The sequence below is a fragment of the Aplysia californica genome, unplaced genomic scaffold (assembly GCF_000002075.1).
Source record: "Aplysia californica isolate F4 #8 unplaced genomic scaffold, AplCal3.0 scaffold00088, whole genome shotgun sequence".
NCBI lineage: Eukaryota > Metazoa > Mollusca > Gastropoda > Aplysiida > Aplysiidae > Aplysia > Aplysia californica.
In genome coordinates this window covers 1502540-1524828 of record NW_004797358.1, presented here as the reverse complement: position 1 = coordinate 1524828, position 22289 = coordinate 1502540, and the positions used below count along the sequence as shown (strand labels likewise).

At 40.2% G+C, this 22289-nt stretch overlaps 1 protein-coding gene across 1 annotated transcript in view; it reads left to right on the top strand.

The window, feature by feature from the left end:
* LOC101852840 (aldehyde dehydrogenase family 16 member A1) overlaps positions 1-21533 on the top strand; it is a 27149-nt gene extending 5616 nt beyond the window's left edge. Inside the window, exons 2-15 of the mRNA XM_005094737.3 lie at positions 3070-3172; positions 5100-5226; positions 5855-6033; positions 6718-6974; positions 7755-7907; positions 10189-10386; positions 11023-11121; positions 12015-12257; positions 13186-13331; positions 14542-14709; positions 16036-16240; positions 18525-18710; positions 20036-20159; positions 20554-21533. Coding sequence (XP_005094794.1) covers positions 3070-3172; positions 5100-5226; positions 5855-6033; positions 6718-6974; positions 7755-7907; positions 10189-10386; positions 11023-11121; positions 12015-12257; positions 13186-13331; positions 14542-14709; positions 16036-16240; positions 18525-18710; positions 20036-20159; positions 20554-20729 — 2364 coding nt within the window. The 3' untranslated portion in view covers positions 20730-21533. The remainder of the gene's footprint in view (positions 1-3069; positions 3173-5099; positions 5227-5854; positions 6034-6717; positions 6975-7754; positions 7908-10188; positions 10387-11022; positions 11122-12014; positions 12258-13185; positions 13332-14541; positions 14710-16035; positions 16241-18524; positions 18711-20035; positions 20160-20553) is intronic.
* Positions 21534-22289: the final 756 nt, after the last annotated feature.

Genomic DNA, 22289 nt, shown 5'->3' with positions numbered 1-22289 from the left:
GGGAGGGAGGTTGGTGGTGGCGGAGGTGGTTGGCGGTGTGAGCACCCGCAAGCCGGCTTGTCCTTCGAATTGATGGCTGCACTGGTGGCACCAATGGTCGGAAAGCTAGGAGGAATTATTCCCAAAGCCACAGAGGTTTGCTTGCTTAGGAACACCCGACCAGTGGATGTGGTGAAGTACACCATCTGGTGGGTCACCAGCCAGGTGTTGGACGGAGACGTTCCAGAAATACGAAGGGGAAGGGCTCCGATGATGTCAATGGCCCCACGATTCGCAGCTGTCATCTTCATGTTGACAGGGAGGAGATGACGGCGAGTGAGGCTCATCCTAGTCAAGAGTGCTACGCCCGCCAGGCACGACTGGCACCCAGTGTCTGCCATAGCTTGGTACTTGACGGGAGAGGTGCTGCCTCTCAGAGGTGGCGGGAAACCGAGAGATTGGGCGTCTGAAGACACTGCCTGGATGGTGACGTTCACAAAAGGCTGAGGGTCGGATGCTCGCTTCTCCCATGCCCTGCAAAACTCGCATACATGATGGTCTAGGGATACAGAGTGCGCATTAGACACCGGTGTGGCGGAATCTGCACCGCATAGACTGTCAAAGGCGGCAGCAGAGTCATCCAGGGCATTGGTGGGGTTGCTGTTCCGTGACGACTGTCGGCAGAGGTTGGTGAAATGATTGGATAGGCCACACCTGGTGCATCTTTTACCAAATGCCGGACACTTCTTCATACATTCCTGTCTACCATTCCCATGGTCCAGTTTGCCACAGTAATTGCAGAGGAACACTTGGCCCTTACTGTGGAACAAGTTGCCCTGTATGCCGAGTTTCTCACTGCGCTTGTAGGAGCTTGTGGCCGCTGCCGTGGTGTAGGAGCAGATTTCAACGAGGCGACTGGCTGACCTCTTGCCACTCTCCTTCCCCTCCACGTAGCAGAGTACATCCTCAAGGGACATGTCCTGCTTTGACTCACCTAAGATGTCGAGTCGGATCTCCTCATCAATTAGACCTCGGATGAGGACGTCACGAATCATCACATCGCTATAGTCCACGCTGGATTCGTGGACATCTGGAGAGCACCTAGGGCATTTTATCTTGAAGTTGCAAACCCCAGCCTGGCCCCTGAGGCGGGCGACGAAGGCTCTGACAGGCTCGTCCCGGTCTTGCTTCATTTGATGTAGCTGTACCCGTGCTACCATGATGTTTTCCTGGCACACCGCCAGGCTCTTGATGTTCTTTAGGACAGTGTCCTCTTCGCTGGAGGCTAGGGCGCCGAATGTCCTTGTGAGATCTTTTCGTAGCGACTCATCGCAGCACTCGAGAAGCTGGAAGACGATGTCTGCACCAGTGAGGCGAGTCGCTTGTTTGTAGTCGGCCCACCGTTGGGTGAAGTATGACCACGCCTCGCTCGTTCCGGATCCAGACACAACAGGGCATCGCACTTTCTCAGCCTTGGCTGCCGCAGTCGGTGCATTCGCTCGTGCTGCATGGGCTGTGGTGGCGTGGATGTCAATGAGGCGTGTCAACACCTCAGTCGGCGTAGATGCAGGCCACTCCACGTCGCAGCTCGGGGCAGGGCAAGGGATGGTGGTCATGATGTATCTCTTATGTCTTCATAAATAAATGTCAACACTCTTTGTGACTTGACGAGGACTTTGCTAATCAAGCACAATGAAGACATACGTCAGACGATGCATGACTGGGACAGAAACGGAACAGAAATAAAGCAGATGAATATGATTGACAAATAAGGGAAATAATAATAATGGACACAAGAAACAGATACGAATGATGGCACATACATGTAGTCTTGTAGCTACTGAATGATATTCCTCTAATGTCTGCGGTCGCTGTTCACCCTGGAAACGACTTCGTTGAATCCGAGCTTGCTGAATTAAGTGTTTGTTGAATCTGGGTTATTTTTATTGATTTTAAAGTGGAAAAAAACTGGGGAATCCATCTCCTTTCATTGAATCCGAGTTCCACTGTATTGGGAAAATGCGAAATGGGTCTACTCTAACTATAAAGTGGTTCATTGTAATATTCAACACTACCAAAGCTAGTGTCTGCTCGAGTATAAATTTATATTTAAATGTTAAATGTTGTCACTTCATAAAAAGATTTTGTTAAAGTTAAAGATTAAATTCGCCAAATGTTTCTGTAGGCCACACACTACCTGAGGATGGTTGTACTTGAACCACAGGCACAGGTCATAGTTTGCCCCTCCCAGTTCTAAAAAGAACGGATGCTGGGTCAGTTAAAGGTTTACTACTATGTTTCTGGTTTAGATGACAGACTACTGCAAGACTTGTCTGACAACTTATTTAGTTGAAGGTCTACTGCAATGTCTCTGGTTTATTCAGACTTACGTCTGTCATTGCCGATATTTATAATGTTCCTGTGGTTGTGATCGATTTGTGTGTGTGTGTGGGGGGGGGGGGGGGGGGGAACAAGACTAGAGAAGGAGGAAGAGGAGGTTGTGGGGGAAGGGGAATCAGGGGCAATCCTCCCAGCCACACATTACAATTTATTGTGTAATGCCACTACTTTTGGTTTTATTGGCCCCCGCACTGTCATTACCAATCAGGAGGGACTTGTGCTAGATTGCAATTGAGTTAATTGACCGTGGTCAATGGGGTGGGACTTATGTAGATGACCGTAGCACAGTAGACCTTCAACTAAACCAGCACCGCAAAATATTGTAAAAAAAATCTCCCCAATGCTAAAGATCTAGGTTTTACCCCCAAAGAATAATTGGCTAAGATCTCTCTTTTATTATAAGCATTGTCTAATTTAACTGAGACCAAGCCTTCCTGTCACTTTATTTCAGGTGACTTTCATGTAGAACATGATGAGCATTACATGTGCAGTCAATTTTCTAGGTTGGTGGGTACAGGAGGACTTGATTCTATTTATGTGTTGTAGTCTCTGAAGCAATTGCACTGATGTTTGTGTATAATAAGTGTTAGGCCTGGGCAGAGATTTGTTGTTGTTTTTTTAAAACTTAAATAAAATAGATCCTGGTATGTTCTCAACCTGTGACATTTAAATCATGATATCCTTTCACAGCTTTGGCTTGACAAACACAACAAGTGTTTTGGACAGTTCGTCAATGGCACATGGAACAAAACCGAGGGAAGAGCTACTGTTGATGTGAAAAAACCAACTACAGGTAGAGATGCTGAGACAATGAGAAACTATACTTTTTTGGTTTCGTCTTAGGAAAATCATTTTTGAATTGACTTACAATACTGTCTAGCATTCTAAATTTGATATAGCCGCATCTTAAAATTGGAACCATGGATTCCTATTGAAACAATTATGCTTATTTTTTCCTTTCTTTTTGTTTGAAAGTTCTTTCACTTGTATCTTGACCTTTTAGTTTTATAAACATGCATAACTAATAATTGATTTTATCACTTTTTTAAAGGTGATACACATATTTTTTTCTTAATGCAAGATAGAATATGTTCCTTGTAAAAAAAAACGTTTTCTTTACCCACTGTTGGAGGGTTTGCTTTACTATTTTAATTTTTCCTGCAGGGTGAGAAGAGTTTTTGGTATACAAGAAACTTTTGTCAAATATGTCACATGGGGATGTTTCCGAATACTTTTCACTTGCTGATTTCTGTATACTCTCCTTTGGAACTTGGCTCTAGACATCAAATCTCATTTTATGTAAAATTTTAAAAAGAAAAAAACAAACATTTGAAACTATCGAAACACTGTATTGTCCTTTCTTACCTTGCTCTAATTGCCTCATAATTTGAACCAGTTGTGATTTGCCATATGAAATGAGAATGAACCACAATATATGACAGTCTCTCCAACCAGAGTCAGTTCACCTCATGGATGACGTCTGCATGGTCAGTTTGTAGATTCCATTGTTTCACTTGTGATAATGAAAAATGAAGATGTCATTCTTCATCAATAAGAAATAAAACTTTTTCATGAGGACACCGAGGTGGATGGGAGATATGGATGATCTAAGTTGAGGATGAGACGAAAGTATCTTCCATGCTTTATGATTGACAAAATGTGAACTTTCTTTCTAAATGACATGAAGCCTTCGCTATGAAGCTACTTTATTGTGTACAACTACCTCAGTATTGACTGTTTTGCTAAGACACTAAGTATATCGTGCATTTGGAATCTCAGTGTTCTGTGGCTCTCTGCTCAGTGCTTTGAATGGTGTTTTCTACTTGCCTGAAGGAAAGTTATAAACTAATGGGCCCTACAGTCAAACCTCATTACCCTAGCCATTAGCCCCCATTATGCCACCAGCCCTGCTTTTTGCTAGGGTTTGCCAATGCACAAAAAGCAAAGCCAATAGATATAAACATACTATTTGAGGGCTCTCGTGGCCTAGAGGTTAAGGTGTTGGGTAGCGACTGAAAAATTTTCTTCTCTAAAATTGTCTCCTTTCACCTCCTTTCCTGCTCTCTAGCAATATTCTGTCGTCTGCTTTCGTCTCCTCTTTCTGCCCCCACCCTCTCACCTCCCTTGCCCCTCCTCTGGGCTCCTGACTCTTTCTGCAGCCTTTCTACTGTTACTCCTTGACTCCTTCTTACAGCTGTCTTTCTACCACACCCCTGATCTTCTGGTAGGAAAGATCTACACCTAGCCTTCTCGGACAAGGGCGAAAAATCTCGGAGGGCCCGTGTGCAAGTTGCGCACGTTATAGATCCCTTGGTGGTCTAAAATCGATAAGAGTAGGCTTCGGCCGCCACCCGGGCAAAATTCAAAATTTCCTACCAACGAAAAAGTATTAGGTGTGTTCTGCGCGCTCATATGACCTTATGCAGTTGCGAGCGCCGTAAAACCCTATACTAAACAAACAAACAAACAAACATACTATTTACCCCTTTAAACTGCCATCCTTCAACTGTATGAGTTGTACAGTCCTTACTAAACTATGCAAATTTTCTTCACAATACCACCAGCAAACTGGCTGCCAGAGGTACCAACTACACACAACGCAAATTCAAATTATTCTTTCTATATATAGGTCAGTATTTGCCATGGATGAAAGATGAAAAATATGCCTTGATCTTTCAGTCAGCTTCTATGTTAATTGTTAATTTCTTCTCAAAATTTAGGTGAAAAATTGGCAACAGTTCTGAAGGCTAATGACGAGGATATTGCATTTGCTGCTGACAATTCAAAACAAGCATTCAAGTCTTGGTCTGAATTATCAGGACATGCTCGAGCTCAGCATCTTTACAGGTTACCTCTTTGTTATGGTTTAGTGATGACATTAACCCTATCTGTACGCCCGGGGATTATTTTGTACCCCCGGGGTTGTATTCTTAACATTTTAGAAAACTTCTAGTACGAAGATCTCTTTGAAATTTTCAGTATTTCTCAAAAAATCCTTTTGACCGACTGCCATGCACAGTTTACGGGTCGGATTAACGAGTAAATTTCCTATTTGGAAAGTGTTGGCAGAGTTCCCCACGTCATATGGATACGATAGTAAAACACTACGTACGGATAGGGTTAAATATTTGTAGGGCAGAGAAGGGGTAAAGACAACTTTTGCTGATATTTTTCATGTTTGGCTTCAAATTAATGAAATGCTTCTTCTGAAAGACAATAAATCTGTATTTTTTTCATAATTGTGGTTTAAAACTTTCCTATGACAACGTGATATGCCTATGTAGCCAAGGTTCTTGAGACTAAAATATTTGGTGCTCTTAATGTGTTTGCTGCCAAAGTCCAATAACTTATTATCTTCAATTTCTAAAAATGACAAAGCTTCTCGTAATAATCCTGTCTGTATTATAATTCTGTACAGAGAAGATTTAGAATTTTCACTTTCATTCTCCTTGTCTGATTTTCTAATCTACCCCAGTATTGCACGCAACCTTCAGAAACATCAGTCTTTGTTAGCTGTTGTGGAAGCTGTGTCGTCTGGCCAACCCACTCGTGAGACAAGGGGCCTGTCGGCTCCAGCAGCCATCCGCTATTTCTACCACAATGCTGGTTGGGCAGGCCTCATGGAGGAACAGATGAGGGGCTGGAAACCTTATGGTACATTTTATTCTCTGAACTGGATTTTTTTTCTGTCTTCAGGGGTGCAGTTGTCCAGAAGTAAAATGCTTGCTTCTTGTGCTATGGTACTTTTTAAAAAGTTTTTTGTTTATTTATGGTTGTCCATGGATTCCCTTTTCTAGATTAGGTGTGTCGAGCTTGTAATATATTAGATACGAGAAAAAATCCCAAGAGGTCCTGTTTGCCTATTTCACTTTTGCTTTGCTAGTTGGAAGTTGCAAAAAATTTATACTGTCTACTGAAATAACACTTATGAGAACTTGCGAGAAGTGGAAGGGAAAATGTCTTGGGTTGAATGCATACGGCAAATATCATTTGACTCCTTAAGATAAGTTCTGGATGTTGTACAAAGGTTTTCTTTTCACTAGTAAATTATAACTTTACGCTTATTGGTTCTTCTCATTCATCATTTAGGAGATGGTGGGGGTTTTTCCAGTAAAGACTTTTAAATTATAACCATCTAACCCTAAAAGGCTGGAATGCTGGTCTGTTCCGAAGCAACTGAAATAGTAGTTTGAAGTTTGTTGGGGAAGTTTTCAGGAGGGGAGCCTACTATCTCATGAATGATCTGAACTGTGCCTATGTTGTTGAGGGATGAAGTGTAATAATACATTGTCATTCACAGTCTTTTTTGTCAAGCAATTTTTTTTTCTTCTCTCGTAGGAGTGATAGCCATTGTTGTGCCTGCATGGCTGCCTTTGGTCCAGATGGCAGGGAAAGTAGCCTCTGCCCTTGCCATGGGAAACACCGTGCTTGTGATCCCACCTGCATCTGACCCTCTGAGCTGTCTCCTCCTGGCTGACATCTGCTCTCAGGCTGGCCTCCCTGCAGGCGTGCTCAATGTGGTCACTGGCGCTGATGTCATGAGAGTGGCTGCGAAAGATGGCCTGGACAAGATTGTATTTGCAGGCTCAGCTTCTGTGAGTGTTTTGGCGTTTTGGGGATTTATTTGTCTGCATTTAATATTTAGGTGTGTTTGTGTGTGTTTTTGTACATGAACTTTGTTAATTTTACTCACATTATCTCTCTATTTGTTTGCCTGTCTCTCTTTAAAGCCCCTCTATCTCTGTCTGTCTCTTTTCTTTTTTGTACACCAATTTAAGATGGTTGCATAAGTTATTCTTACCTGCCTGCTTGTTGGTATGTTAATTTTTTGTTTAGGAACGGGTTGTTTTATACACCTATCATTTTACTGGCACTGATTTCTGATGGTGTTGCCTCCCGTCTCCTAGGATTTCATTAACTGTTACCCCTCTTTTATTAGTCTTTACTCCAGCTGTTCTGGCAGGCTTGTTGCATTTTGTCTGGGACTATGAGGACACGGAAATTTTTACACTTTTGAATGTTTCAAAAATGATTTTATTATTAACAGTATCAGTAATCTTTATGCCGTAAACATTTGCCTGCTCACTCCTAGTGCTGCTGATGCCATAGGTTTTGTTTTTTCAGTAAAACAAATGTGTTTTTCAGCAGAACTAGGTCTTTTATGGAAATTTTCTCTGTCCATAAGTGGTTGGAGGGTGCTGTGGTGTAGTTTGCTCCTGCTTTCCTTTCAAACATCTATCACCATTATCTCTCCTTCTTTTTTTTGTGCTTGCTACTCTCTTTTAACACCTCTAATCTTCTGCACTTATATATAACCTAATTGTGTTCCAGGTGAAGTAAAACTCTTACTAAACATTTCTCTGTTTACACTCCAGGAAGGCAAGGCTCTGAGGCAGATGACCGCTGGCAGTGGCAAGGATCTGTCCTTAGAAATGTTTGGACGATCAAGCGTCTTGGTTTTTGAAGGGGCCGATCTGGATAGTGCGGTAGAAGGCATTGTTGAGGCTGCTTTTTTCAACTCCGGACAGGTGACTTTACATTGGATATGCTTTTCAATTGGTCGCTTTTAAGGACAAGAGGGCTAACCCAGATTTTGGGGGTTTCCAGAAATCTTGACCTGCACCAAAAGTAGACATTGCCCTACCTATAGGAGAAATTTGGTTTCATTGGTGTGGATATTTGTTTGGTTATAGAGAAAACTCTCTTTGTCTTTTAAAGAAACTGAACAAGCGGCAAAAACTTTACCTTCGATTTTCTCAAAACAGCATTTTTCGGGATAGCCCCCTTGTGTTTAAAAGCGACCAATTGTCATGTGGTGAACAGTTGGTGAAATGTTGACCCCTACGTGTCATAATTTTTTTTTCATGCCCAACTCTCAGAATTCATATGTATTGAGTCATTCTTGAAAGTAGGTAATATATGATTCTTGCCTTAGTTTAAAAATTGACTATTTTTAAAGAAAAATGTTTCAACGTACTGAGTGCAACAGAAATACATTTTTCTTGCTTGGTGCACAGCGTGGCTCAGCTGTTATAATGTGACTCGTAGATCTGCTGAAATAGGATGAAATGGCATGGGTTTAATGCCTCTATCGACACTAATAGATTTTTAAAGTGGCGGGACCTCTGAGTTTAACATCAGTCTCAGAAAGGAACAAGCCAAATTGAAATTTCATGTAATGTGTCTTTACCAAAGACACAACGTCGGACGGAGCTGAGGGTCGAGCCCCTGAACCCGCAACCTAACGGTTACGAGTCAGGTAGCCTCACTACTAACTACCGACGCCACTGAAGTAGGATGAAAAAATGACTGCATACAAGTAGAGTAGCCTTCTGTATACTAAGAATGAATAGCTGTTGGACGTTAAAGCTATACCACATGCAGTGGGAAAACGGTTTAGACTTGCCCCACCAGGGTAACCCTGGAACATGCTGGTTCATAGCACTGGTTTTTTTGCGTCGCCCCATGTATCATACATCAATAAATGCTGGAGAAATCGAGGCATTCACTGCAGAAAAAAAAATTTCTGATATAATCTTCAGTAACAGTCAAATTTTTATTGAAGAAAGAGGATTGGTTGGTAGCAAATCTGAAACCTGTGTAATTATTTCGGTACCTTTTCCCCTTCTTTATTAATAATAATAATAATTGCATTTATATTGCGCATATCCGTGCTCAAGAGCATGCTCTATGCTCTTTACGACTATTATTACCCCAGCAGACCCTCTGAGAACACTCAGAAACATTCTCGGCTTCCGCGGAAGCATACAGTGCAAGCTGCGGATTTCACGCGCTCAAACACTATCAAACTGACAAGATCGTTCACTGTCTATAGCCAGGTACCCTTTTCCACTTGGGTGAAGTGAGGAAAATTTATGCAAAGTGCCTTTCCCAAGGACACAACATCGGGCCCCTGACGGGATTCGAACCCTCGACCTTACAGTTGCGGGTCCGAGAGCCTAGCCACTAGGCCACTGACGCCACAATTCCTCTAGGAATTTTCTCCAAAAGACCCACAATTTCCGACATGTACACAGCTATCACTTTTTTATTTATGAACCGATTTCAAAAAGTGAAAAGCATTTTTCTATAGAAGTATTGATTTTTACATCTGTGTTGTTTATAGGTTAGTATTAGCCTACCTATGTTTAAAAAAGCTATGGAATAGCTAGTCTTTCACACCATCAACTATTGAAGTGTTTAGAATTTAGATCAGAATTGATTTATCAGAGTTTCTTCCCTTGACTAAATTCTGATCAAGGTGATACACAACAACAGCATATTTAGACCAAATATGTCACAGAATAAGTGTATCATGCACCAAAATGCCAAGAAATGAAGGAATTTTCATATAATTTGTGTTTTGGTGATTATATACGTGTATGAATCAAATGTCAAATTCAATCTATTCTAAATACAAAATTTGTTCATTGGACAAATTTTATCAATTGGTTGGGGGGGGGTTTTCAACACCTTTTTTGTGTGTTCATTTAAAAAAAACAGTTCTGTGTGGATTTTGCTGCAAAATATTGATCAAAGGCATGAAAAAGGTCAACTAGCAGTTTCTAAAAATGCTTACATTTTAGAAGTCACCACTCTTTGGAAACCATTTTCTCGCTAATATTATTACCTCTGACACCAGGTGACCCCCACCTCCTTTAATCGTAACTGTGTATGCCCCAAAACTGAATAGTGCCTGATTTCATTGTGTTATGATACATATGAAGCGGGAGCCGTGAACAGCCTGTGATTCAATTTTTCTACCTTTTGTCATCTGTTCTCATGAAATGTCTTAATCTATCTACTCAGACCTTTTACACTGGCTCAAGACTCCTGATCCAAGAGACTGTTTACAAGGCTTTTGTACAGAAATTGAAGGCACGGATATACAAGTTGACGGTTGGAGACAACCTGGACAAGAATGTTGACCAGGGACCATTACTGGACGATCAAACCTTTTCCTGTGTTGCCAGCTTGGTTGAACGAGCAAAGGCTGAGGGGGCAGAGGTAAAGACAGAGATAATTATAAAATTAGTTTGTTTGAGGAAGAAAAGTTATAGACCTTGCCAGCTGTTACAGGTAGCTAACATGGTAAAGAGAGAAAAGTAAAGGAAATATTAGGAGGCAATTGCAATGATCACAAACGCCACAACTCGCCAAAACAGCGGTTTTCCCTTTCCTAAAGTGGTACGCTTATCCGCTTAAACAGAATATGGTAAGTCAGGTTAACCTTCTCATGGCTTTATTTGTTGCCCTCAGTTGCTCTTTCTAGTATAAACTTGAGAATTCCTCGAGGTGCGAATTTTTTCTCTAAATGTGGTTTTAGATAATTTTATGGTGTTCAGCTATCTCTCATTTGTGTATTGATTTTTTGGGTAATGTTTTCATTGTTTACTTTGGTGACTTGCAAGTATTGCATTTTTGAGATTGCCGCCCTCTCCTGTCAGATTTATTCTGTTGTTTGAGAACAAATCTTGTAATAGTTGAAAGTAAAGATCAGAATGAAGATACAATGGTTAACTTTCTTTTTTCTGAATTATAATGGAACTGTGTACACGTACATTATTCATGCTGTTGAGATTCAACATCCTCTATTTATTTACTTCCTGTTTTAATTAAAGGTTTTTACTGTCTCCTCTTCAGGTGGTTCAGGCTTGTGACCTTTCAACTGTAAGGCAGAATTCATTCCCTCCGACACTCATTACAAATGTACAAACTTCATCAGAAATTTATTTGAAAGAAGTGAGTAATATATATTTCACAATAGGTTTCATTCCCATAAACTGTTCTTAGATTTAAGGGTAATATTTTTATTTAGAAAAAATATATCTAGTCATAAATTTGGATTGAAAATGTCCAATAATCGACTTTCTCAGCATCTATATTTCAGGAATATTTGAGAGTATAATTTGGTTTTCAAGGAGACAAAAAGGATAACGAATGTTAAATCTTTCAAGAAACAAAAGCTGGTCATGACATTGGACTTTCAACAAAATAGTGCTGAAATTGATTCCCAATTCAGTCAAACAGAGTGTTATATCCCTAAAAAAGGCAGTTTACTCGATTTGCTTCAGTTAACCCAGCTGCAAATGGGTACAGAGCGCTGATCTGTTGATGACCAGCAAGGGCATGCAGTGTGGTAATGTTTGCAACTATGTTATAATATGTGACATGGTATGGCACGTTGGTGACTTAGTGGTTAGGCTAGCAGAATTGTAATCGTGACTTTTTATCGTGTGGTTGTGAGTTCGAGAGTTAATATTTTTATGATGACAAGCATCTGTAGTGTAGCAGATTGGCACTTCGGCACTGCACATAAGATATGAGTTGGATTCCTGTATGGGGAGAATTTTTCTCAGGTATCTCCATCTTTCTGCTGGGACGTCATGTCCATCTCAGCCCAGGTTGGCCCTGACAGGCAGGGAGAAGTCAGCCTGTCTCATAAATGATGTAAATTGTGTCAAAGATAACATATAAATTATCTACAATAACCTTATTTTTAACATGATGATGTAACCTCAGCCCTTTTTTATGCATGCCATGTACTTACTATTTTAACTCAAATTTCCCCATATTGAGGATCGAATGTGGTATATTTCTTTTTCTTAATTTCTCTTTTCTGAAATCAAATGTAGGTTCTTGGTCCCATTGTTGTGGCAGTTCCCTTCCGGACGGTCAAGGAAAGTGTCACAATTGCCAACCACACTCCTTTTGGCTTGGCAGCCAGTGTGTGGACAGAGGACTTGACTGTTGCCCTTGAGGTGGCTGCCCTGCTCCAGGTGTCCACAGTGTGGGTCAACGGACACCACATGTATGATGCGGCCTCTGGCACAGGTGCCTCTAAGGCAAGCGGCTTCGGAAGAACTGGTGGGAAAGAGGTGAGTGTGGTTGGCTCGAGTTAAAAGTGTAAAATTTCCTTTTGTTAAGTCGTTTGTCCTGGCACCTGTGGTGTAGTGGTTAGGTGCTTTACTGTCACATGCAGGAGACCTTAGTTACGTTCCTGAGTGGGTTGAATTTTTACCGAGTATCTGGGTCATTATGCTGAGGTGTCTCACCCAGGGTCGACCGTGATAGACAGAGTTGATGCCCGCCTCCTAAATTATCTAAATTATGTTGTTAGGGTGTAAAAACACTTACTTATTTTTTTAAAGTCATTTGTCCCAGAGAAAGCTCACAGTATACTCCATTACTCCATAATAATTCTCTGGTTGTCCTGGCCATTCCAATTTACTATTTTTGTCCCCAGGATAACATAAACATTGTTGCCTATTTGATGTTTCCTCTTATTGCTTACATATTATGTCTTTTCCAATTGCTACCTACAAGTTTGCTGCTGACTGAACTGATAGAAAAATGGGTACTGTAACTTTTACTGTACAAAGTCCTATCTGACTAATCTCGGATTCAAACTTACTACTTATGTATTGTGAGTCCAACTGAGAGCGAATAGGGCTCCCATTTGTCCCTTTTTTTTTCTTTATATACATGGTCATGTCTTTTAACTGGTTTGGTTCCAATAAATTTCCATTTTTATTGTTATTTGTTGAACTATTGTAAGTTCCTCTTTGTAAAAAGTATGTTGTCATAGTCGACGTTTTACAAGACGCCTGTTAGTGCACTGATGACCGTGTGGGCCTCCAAAAAGGAAAGTAGCAGATTCACCCAAGAGATAGTATAGAAGGAGGAAATACCTGCTGTACCCTCTACCTCTTACCCTGACTTTCATTACATTTGCATTTTCAAACATTACTGGGTTATGTTTTTATATGAGCTGTCTCCTCTTTTCTTTTTCCTCCCTCCGTCTAGGGTTTGTACGAGTATGTGAAGCCATCCTGGCAAAATCGACTGATCTTTGATGGTGAAGTGGACAAGAAATTTGGCTCTGCCTCTAGTCCCAACTTGTTGCCTGGAGCTCAGGTGGCCAGTGGTGGCTCCAGTGGTGACGGACCAGGGTAAGTGCTTGCAGTAGTAGACGTATTGGCTTTTGCAGTTTGGAAAGGAAAGGGATGGTGAGAGTCACCTTTTTTTTGTTCTCTTTCTGCTCTTTCACACTGGGGCTCATAGTTTGAGTTTAAAATAAAATAGGTACATCGGCTTTCTTAGGGTCAAATAGTGATTAGTAATGAAAGAGAGGTTTTTTTAAATAGTAGAGGGATAGCACAGAGATAGAACTTGCCATTGGTGCGTGTGTGTACCCCACTCCCTACCCCTTCCTCAACACTTCTAAGAGCTCATGGGTTACCATTTAAGTTCTTGAACTCACAGCTAATCTGGTTTTACAGACAAGGCCTTTTTTGTTCCAGAGTGTTGTGTCCCTAGCCCTATAGGCAGCCTCATATAATTTGCCTCTTGTGTCTTTTGTTTGTAGAAATCGCTGTTATACAAATCCATGTGTTATCGTGGAATATGTCCTTTTGAGTTTTCATTGTGATGAGTTAAAAATGGAAAATGTAACAAACTTTAAATATTTAGGTTCTGCAAATACAGAGGATGGAACGTGTATTAAGGATGTCAAATGCAGAATAGGCATGACTTGAAAAGTCTGATTTGGCCTGTAGTTTTGTATCGGAGTGCGGCTTAGGAAGACAAAGACAGAGTACAAGCTGCAGAAACGTGGTTTTTTCGAAGACTTAGACTGCTTTGGGTCAAATGGACAGATAAAAGAACGAATGAAAGTATCCTGAAAGAACTTGATACACAGAGCAGAATGCTTTTTGAGATCAGCTAAAGAAGACTCAAGTAACATGGTCACGCAAATAGAAGCATTAAAATAGACCCAATAGCAACTGTGCTGTAGGGCAGAACAGAGGCAAAGAAAATGAGGGAAGACCTCCTACATCACACATTTAAAATGTGAAATCTAACAGTGGTCTACAATTTCATGAAATAATACATCAAAGCAAAGGCTGGGGAAGATGGAGGCCTGTTGTGACTAAAAGTGGGGCACCCAAGGGTGAACACAACCATACGACAGGTGATAGGTGACTTGTGGTTGCAACTGGTTATGCTTTTGGCCGGTGTGCCAACTTCAAGGTCTGACTTGTTTGGCATTTAAAGTTTATATTTATTTTTTATTGTATATTCTATTTTTCCCTCTCCACACTGTGTCCCGATAAGCAACCAATATTTAGCCAAGTAAAGCACTGAACATCTCATCCACAGGGTGGATAAAACTTACAAGCTCTTCTATGGTGGAGGCCAGAAAAGACCAGATTCTGGAGCGAGCCGGCCAGTTCTGAACCGCGGTGGAACAGTGGTAGGTTATGTCCCCGACGGAGGGCGGAAGGATATCCGCAATGCTGTGGAAGCTGCTGTCAAAGCTGTAGGAAGGTAGGGAGAAAGTACTGAAAGGTGAAGACAAATGTAAAGAGAAGTTTTGTCTTGTTAATTTCGAAACATTTGTGAGCATGCCTGGTGAAAGGTACCAAAAGATGCATTTACTCGAACCGAGATATCAGGCTTCAAAGGTCAAAAATAGAATTTTTGACAAAAACTAAGTTCCCTTAAAAATGGATTCTTTAGCCATTCATGTATCGATATTTACAAGGCTTGGGTTTCTTTTACTGTAAAATACATTTTTAAAGATGTTTCTTAACACGAGGCATATTGCATAATTCCAAAAATGCGTAAGAAAATTGGTTTTCCGAGTAAACATTGTGGATCCATGGTTTCTCTTGTCCATTCGTAAAGTCAACCCAATCACATTGCATACCAAAATTTACGTCATTCTCTCCTCTCTCTAGTCGCAGATAGTGCACATGAATATCTAGAACATGTAAACAAAGCGAAGCTTTCTGCATCCCCACCCTTTCGCTTTTTTGGAGAGCAAACTTGTACATGTATCGCTCTTTTCTGCACTGCGAAAATCTACACTAGATCTATTTCTTGAAAATTCTTGTTCAAGGTTGTGGTGAATTTGTTTTGAAGATGTAATATAAACGCTTTGAAGCTGTTATTTTGTCTCAGATGCTTTTTAGAGTTGGTTTGTGTGTAGCAAATGTGTTGTCAGGTCGTCTCGAAGCGTAGATCTATCTATTTTAAGCAAAAACAAACGGAAACTTTAAAGCCGTTTTTCTCAAAACTTTGTTTCCGTACCCTGCCTTACAAAATCACTCGCATTTCAAAAAGTACTGAAGATATCTTAAAAATTCAAAATGCTTATTATTCAGAAATGATCTGTGTACATGAAAATGCAAAAAAATGGGATTCTTGAAAATGCATCATTTGGTACCTTATTTTTCTTAGCAAATGATGGTGACTTTTTGCATGAAAATTATGGGGAATTCAAGTCTTTTTTTTTTTCTGATGAAAAGTATGCGTTCTGATATGAAGTTTCATGAAAGTTTTCTGAAAAATATATCAAAAGGTGAAAAGGTATTATATTCTACCAATGAAAAGTGGTTTGAACCCTAACTTTCACTTTTTTCTTTTCTTTTCTTTAACACTTTGCAGTAACTCGTCGCAATAATACGACTGTGAAAATTATTCGTTCTGGTCTCTTGGCGCAGTTCTGCACCAAGCCCGAGAAGTCCGTTGCTGTCCCTCTCCTGGCTGGGTAACCAGATGGGGGGGTGGGGGGGGGGGGGGGGGATGTCTTCTTCACTTTTTTATCTGCTGAAAAAGTGTTAACGTCCAATCTCATTTTTTTTCTCTCAGTTGGTCAAAGAAAGAGGGTCATGGACGGGCCCAAATCATGTACTACCTGGCCGAGAATCTGGAGTCCCACAAAGAGGAGTACGCTGCTCTTCTCTCCACCATGACAGGACAAGAGCTGTCCTCAAGCGCTCAGGAAGTGCAGCAAGCAGTCCAGCGCCTCTTCTACTGGGCTGCCTATTGTGACAAATATGGTGGAGACCTTCAAGTAGGATCATGTTGATTTGATAACAATAATAATCATACTGATAGCCATTTTGAATTTTAAAATTTTTTTAGCACTGATCCTAATACAGTCGAACCTGTGTAAGACGGAATCGAAAGGGAGCGGGGAAAAAATTCCGTCATAGACATTTTCCGTCTTAGACAGGGGAATTTAGGGGGGTGTGGGGGTGGAGGGTTCAACAAAGGCCCAGCTGGTGGGATCTAGGATCGCTTGTCTGATCGACAAGCAGTGGTCAAAACTTCACACCTCTCAGCTGCTATCCTGTCTGATAGTGACATGCGTCAGTCTTACTTACCCAATTACCACCAATGCTTGCCTTTCATGGGACCACTGTTTGACCTGTTAAATACAGAAACTTTTGAACATCTCCTTTGCTTACCCCCTTAGTCCCACCCACAGAACACCAATAGTATTGGTCTTCTGTGGTCCCACCCACCAATGCCACCCCTCACTGCCATCATTGTAACAGCGATTCAAGGAACTCTTTTCTCAGCTGACCATACGATCAGGGCAGCAGGCATTGGTCAATCTAATTTCACACCTCTGGCTTCTGGCTACCCAGGAAAGTTCCCGTAGTGGCTGGCTACTCGAGCACTCTCACAGGCAGTCGTGAGATATCACACCCACACTACACTGACCATCTGCAGTGCTCACATGATGGGGTAACATAGGGTAACTTCTACTCTACCCCCATTGCACCCCTACTCCCCTTCCTCTCCCTGCGGCATGGCCATGGCCTTAAGTTTAGAGCCGGCGGAATCAAACTTCTGAGTTTTGTTTCAAATCAGGGCTGAGCGGGCAAAGCATTTTCCGTCTTAGACAGGTGAAACCCTCGGAAGGGAGCGGATTTTTCTTTCCGTTTCCGCGTTGGACAGGTTTCCGTTTTATACAGGTAATTAAAGAGGAATATATCAAGGGGGGAGCGGGGAGATTCTGTTAAGACAGGTTTCCGTTTTACACAGGTTTCCGTTAAGGCAGGTTCGACTGTATATGGCTCTAAGAGATGCTACAAGTTTTGTTACTTTTTTTCAGTCATGTGTGCCCTCTGGTGGAAAGCTTCACATTAACTCCTTATAGCTGGCCAGCTCATTTCCATTTTATCAGTTTAGTGCTATGGGATTAGGGCTATCATTATATCATAATTCTGATATTCTGTCTCCACTGATTTAATGTTTATCATAATTCTGATATTCTGTCTCCACTGATTTAATGTTTACCTCATTAAAATTTCACTCTGACTTTAGATTACAAGTTGCTCGCTTTTAATTCCTTTACTTTTCTCTCCTTACCATGCTAGCTACGTACTGTAGCTTGACCTCCTCTTGGATGTTAGAGGTCAACATCAGTTTTGTGATGGACGAACTGTTGTAATTATTGTTATAAACCCAGATCATACCGTCTAGTTATTCAGAGATACTTTCTGTGAGCAGCAGTTGTCTTGTCATCTAGTTGGAACTGTAAATTTATTATGATAATAATATTTATAATAATAATAGTAATAATGCTGATAACTTTTATAGGGTTCATTTCTGTATAATTCAGGTCTAGGCGCTTTACAATACCTTTATCTTAACACGAAATACATGTGCAAGAACTTGTATACTTACTCTCTGAAGATAATGCAAAGACATGAGCAGAAATTCAAACTATCACAGCACAATTGCTGAACATATGCACATCGCATTATGAACATGAGAGAAAAATGAAAAAGAAGGATAAACCTTCAAGATGGCAAATCGAATGCAATTTTATAGGAGAAATGAACTCCTGTGCTTTAGCAGATCAAATTCAGCAAATCAGAACTAGATCTAGCAACAATTTAGAAAATTTTTGCTAAGATGGGCTTCACAATTGTATGAAATCTTCAAAATCAGATAGACCTACTCTCCGTTTAAATTATAACATTAAAATTTTGTCTTATGAATACATCATCACTTCAGTATTCTATATAATAGGCCTACTTGTCCTTCCTCCATACAGTTACCACGTTATGTGTTAGTAATGAGAGAGGAAATGAATGAATGGGGGAGAGTGTAAGATAAAGACAGAGACAAAGAGAGATGTGTTGATATGATATTGTGTATTTATAGTTTTTGTTACAGAAGCTGATGACAGTACTTTTTTAATTTCTTCCAGTGAAGGATCAATAGAGTAATTCTTGTTTTAACTATTTCATTTGAATTATTTTTTTAAAGTTCTTTACTGTGCATTCACAAAATACAAACACTTTTCTATTTCTTACTGGACCCTCCTTTTTTCCCTGTAGGAAACCCCTTTCAGCGGATTCACTGTGAAACGCCATGAGTCAGTCGGAACGATTGGGATTGTGTGCCCTGATGAAGCCCCTCTCCTCAGTTTTATTTCTCTGATGGCTCCTGCCATTTCCAGAGGTAACCCTGTGATTGCAGTCCCAAGTGGAAAATACCCGATGGCGGCTCTAGGTTTTCAGCAGGTGGTTATTATGTTCTTATTTTCATTTTGATTTTGATTGTTTACCTTTACCCTATTATGAGTAATTCTGCTAAGTTCTCAATGACAATGGAGCCTTCTTGAACTTTGGTTGTTTGGGGAATTTGCTAGTCTCTACATGCTCTTGGCTCAGTCGTATTGGGGGTGGATGTGGAATTTGATCAAGTCTTGTAAATAACTTTCTTAGTTGAGAGGAGTCTTGAACCCATAAATTTATTGTGCAAACTACTTCATTGTGTCCAAAGCCACTCATTATCTCACTCAACCCTAGGCCTACACTTCAGGGTTGTCAGCTCTCCCTTGTGATTTTTACTACTTTTTGAAAAAAATAAATTTAATTGTAATTTTAACATAATATATCCAACCCAAAATTGATTTTATTTAAACCTTTATTTGTGTGTATTGAAAATTTGTATGCAATACTCTGTGGAAAAGGTCTATATTCTAAATTCGGGCTTGCACTTCTTGTCATAGTCTGTTTCAAATGAAAAATGGTTACTCTTCTAATCAGGCTATAGTCTGCCTCACACAAAAGTAGTGTTTTCGGTCACGAGAGCGAAATTTTCCATACCGATAATATCGGCGTTAGGGCTGGGTGAGTTAAAGGGAATTCAAAGTAAGGTGTGTTGCTTGACTTATATGAATTTTTAAAAAGAAGAGTTTCTTCTTCTTTTTTTCTGTCGTTTCGAGATTTCGTTGAATCTGATGTTGTATGCAAGGTTCACAGTATGCATACTGTTTGATATTCTTATTATTACTATTAATATTATTGTTGTTGTTATCAATTATATATATTTGGCAACTTGGAAATATGTGTCACTTTTCCCATAAAAATGCGACAGCTACAGAGTTGAAAGTTGGCTAGTACCTGCAAAAATATAGATAGGTCCTCAAGACGGAGCCCGATTTTTTATTTATTCATTTTCTGAGTTTAGAGAAATATATTTGACAAAAAGTTCTCGTCCTTCTTTGGCCTTTGTGATTATTCCACTGAGAAACGAAACAAATCTGTGTAGCTGTCCTCCAGTGAAAGTGCCGGAAGTGATATTTTACAAGGCGCATTTTGTTTTGACAGTATAGATCTGGACCTTCTAATTTTTTGCATCTCTCAAGATATATTACTCCATTCCAGTAGAGTAAATATAGTAGGCCAATGACTTTCAGTTGATGTTAATGCACCGATCATTCTTTCATCGAAAGGGGGCCCAGCTAGTTATTAAATAAATGTTATTTATTTTTTTTTTTTTTTTTTTTTTTTTTTCTCATTCTTCTTCTTATCAGTATCGTTATTATTGCCTCATGTATTAGATCCTTGAGACCTCTGATGTCCCGGCTGGAGTGGTGAATATCCTGACTGGTGACAGCGATGTTCTAGCCCGGGCCCTGGCTGAACACCATGACATTAGTGCTGTGTGGTACTTTGGTTCAGAAGGTGAGAAAATGTACTGCGGGCTGTGCGTTTAATGCTCCAGTCCCAGTCAGTTTGTACAAACCACTTTTGATCACATGGGGGCTGCTATGACAGGGTCGGAGAATGATTCACTAGACTGCCAACCTGCTTTCTGGACCTTTTATTTGAACTCGCTCCCTCGCTTTAAAAAATAAATGATAATAAATAGCAATTTTTATGGAGCATATTCCCACTCGGCAGCACCCTCTATTCACTTGACAATCTATATTATTATCCCAGCTGATCCTAGAATGCTCAGAAACATTCTCAACTTTCTGGAAAGATATGATCTAGATTATATTGATGAGATGAAAAAAGTTACAATCATTGTAGTCAAAACTTTTGCAAGCACTAATCATTTTCTTTTCACCCCCAGCTGGCTCACGCTACATGGAGTTTGCCTCTGCTGGTAATTTCAAGCGCACCTGGGTGAACTATGGCGTGTCAAGGGACTTTTCCTCACCCGAACAAGGCCAGGGACCAGAGTTTCTGTACCAGGCTACTGCTAGTAAATGTATCTGGCTCCCTATGGGCACAATATTTGCGAATTAATGAAATGGTTTCCTTTTTCTGGGATGGATAACAATATAATTTTTCGGTAAGGGAAACAGTTATTTTTTTAACCCTCTCACCGATGGAATTTTTTTGGGAATCTGGTAAAAGCAAAACCAGGTGTTTTTAATTCTTACATTCCTGAATGGGAAAAGTTACCCCGTGCTGGAAAGTCTATTCTATACACAGAGAAACATTATTTTGTCTTATTATTTGTTTTAATCTACTTAATGCAATTTGAAACTCCTTTATCATATTTCATTTGCTTATTATACCGTGAGTTTTCAACTGCAGATAATGGAGAAACACATATTTCAGTACTTTTCTTTAACACCTTTTCTTGGTCACTTTTGTTGAGCTCCTACCCATCAGAGTACTCTGAATTGTCTTCTCACTGTTTAAATTCTTTTATACAAACTGTCATAGTTTCAGAAGGTTATAGCCTACTGGTGAAAAGAATTCCCAGGATTTCTAGAGATCCACTTAAGTGACTAGTCATTTCAGTTTCTTCGTGTTTTGTACTTGTGTAGAAGAGGAAGATTTAATGTTTGCTAAGTTCTTTATAATAGCCTTTTGTGAGTGTGAAGAAAGTAAAAATCTTTTTTGTACATTGTTACACAATTTAGAATGATCTGTTTTGTTTTATTCCGAGCTTCCATTTTGGAGTTCATTGTGTGTTTGGAAAGGTGAAGGGAGAATTTTTTCAACTGCTGTTATGTCAGGCTGTGTATACAGATATGGCTGTGTCACTTATAAGGACCAAACAGATGTTGCTCAGAAATACAACCTTTGAGGAGTAACAAAGGTATTGTTCTCCTTTTATCCTGCATCTCACCTATTCCCCCCCCCCCCCTCCCCACCCACGTAGTATTGTGTCATCTATTTGCTTGGCTATGAACTTGTCTTTTTAACCCTTGACAGTGGGTGGTGTGGTGTGGTTTGCTTCTTCTTTCCTATCATACATGTATCGCTCTTATCTCCCCTTCTTTTTTTTTATGTTGTTACTCTCTTGTAACACCTCTAATCTTCTGGTGCTCTTATGACCTTATGCAGTTGCGAACGCTGTAAAACCTCTACTTATACTAAAACAATAACCCTTGACATTGACTTTTGTGAACTATCTCATATCTGTCGGTTCAAACTATCATTAGTTCCTTTTTTTAAGCTCTATCAATGTCTGAGACAGATAAGTCCTGACAAGCTTTTTCTTAGCTCTGTGAGGGAAATAATACCTTTCTGTCCCCGTCATTTTATGCTAGAAAAATTCTGAAATTACGCAAACTGAGCCCAAAAATGTGATATTATGCGATTCTGTTAATTTTAACAAAGAATGATAAAGGAAAATAATCAGAAATTATGCAAAAAATGATCAAATTTTGTTAAATTATGCGGGGTGCATAAACCCATGGGGACAGACCTTTATTCTGTGTACTAGTTCCCTAGTAAAGTTCCAGCTCTTGAGTTTAATAATAATGATAATAAACAGCACTTGTATAGCGCAAATTCCCTGCTCAACAGGAAGCAAAATTAATCTTTTTACTTTTATAGACGCTCTGTTTC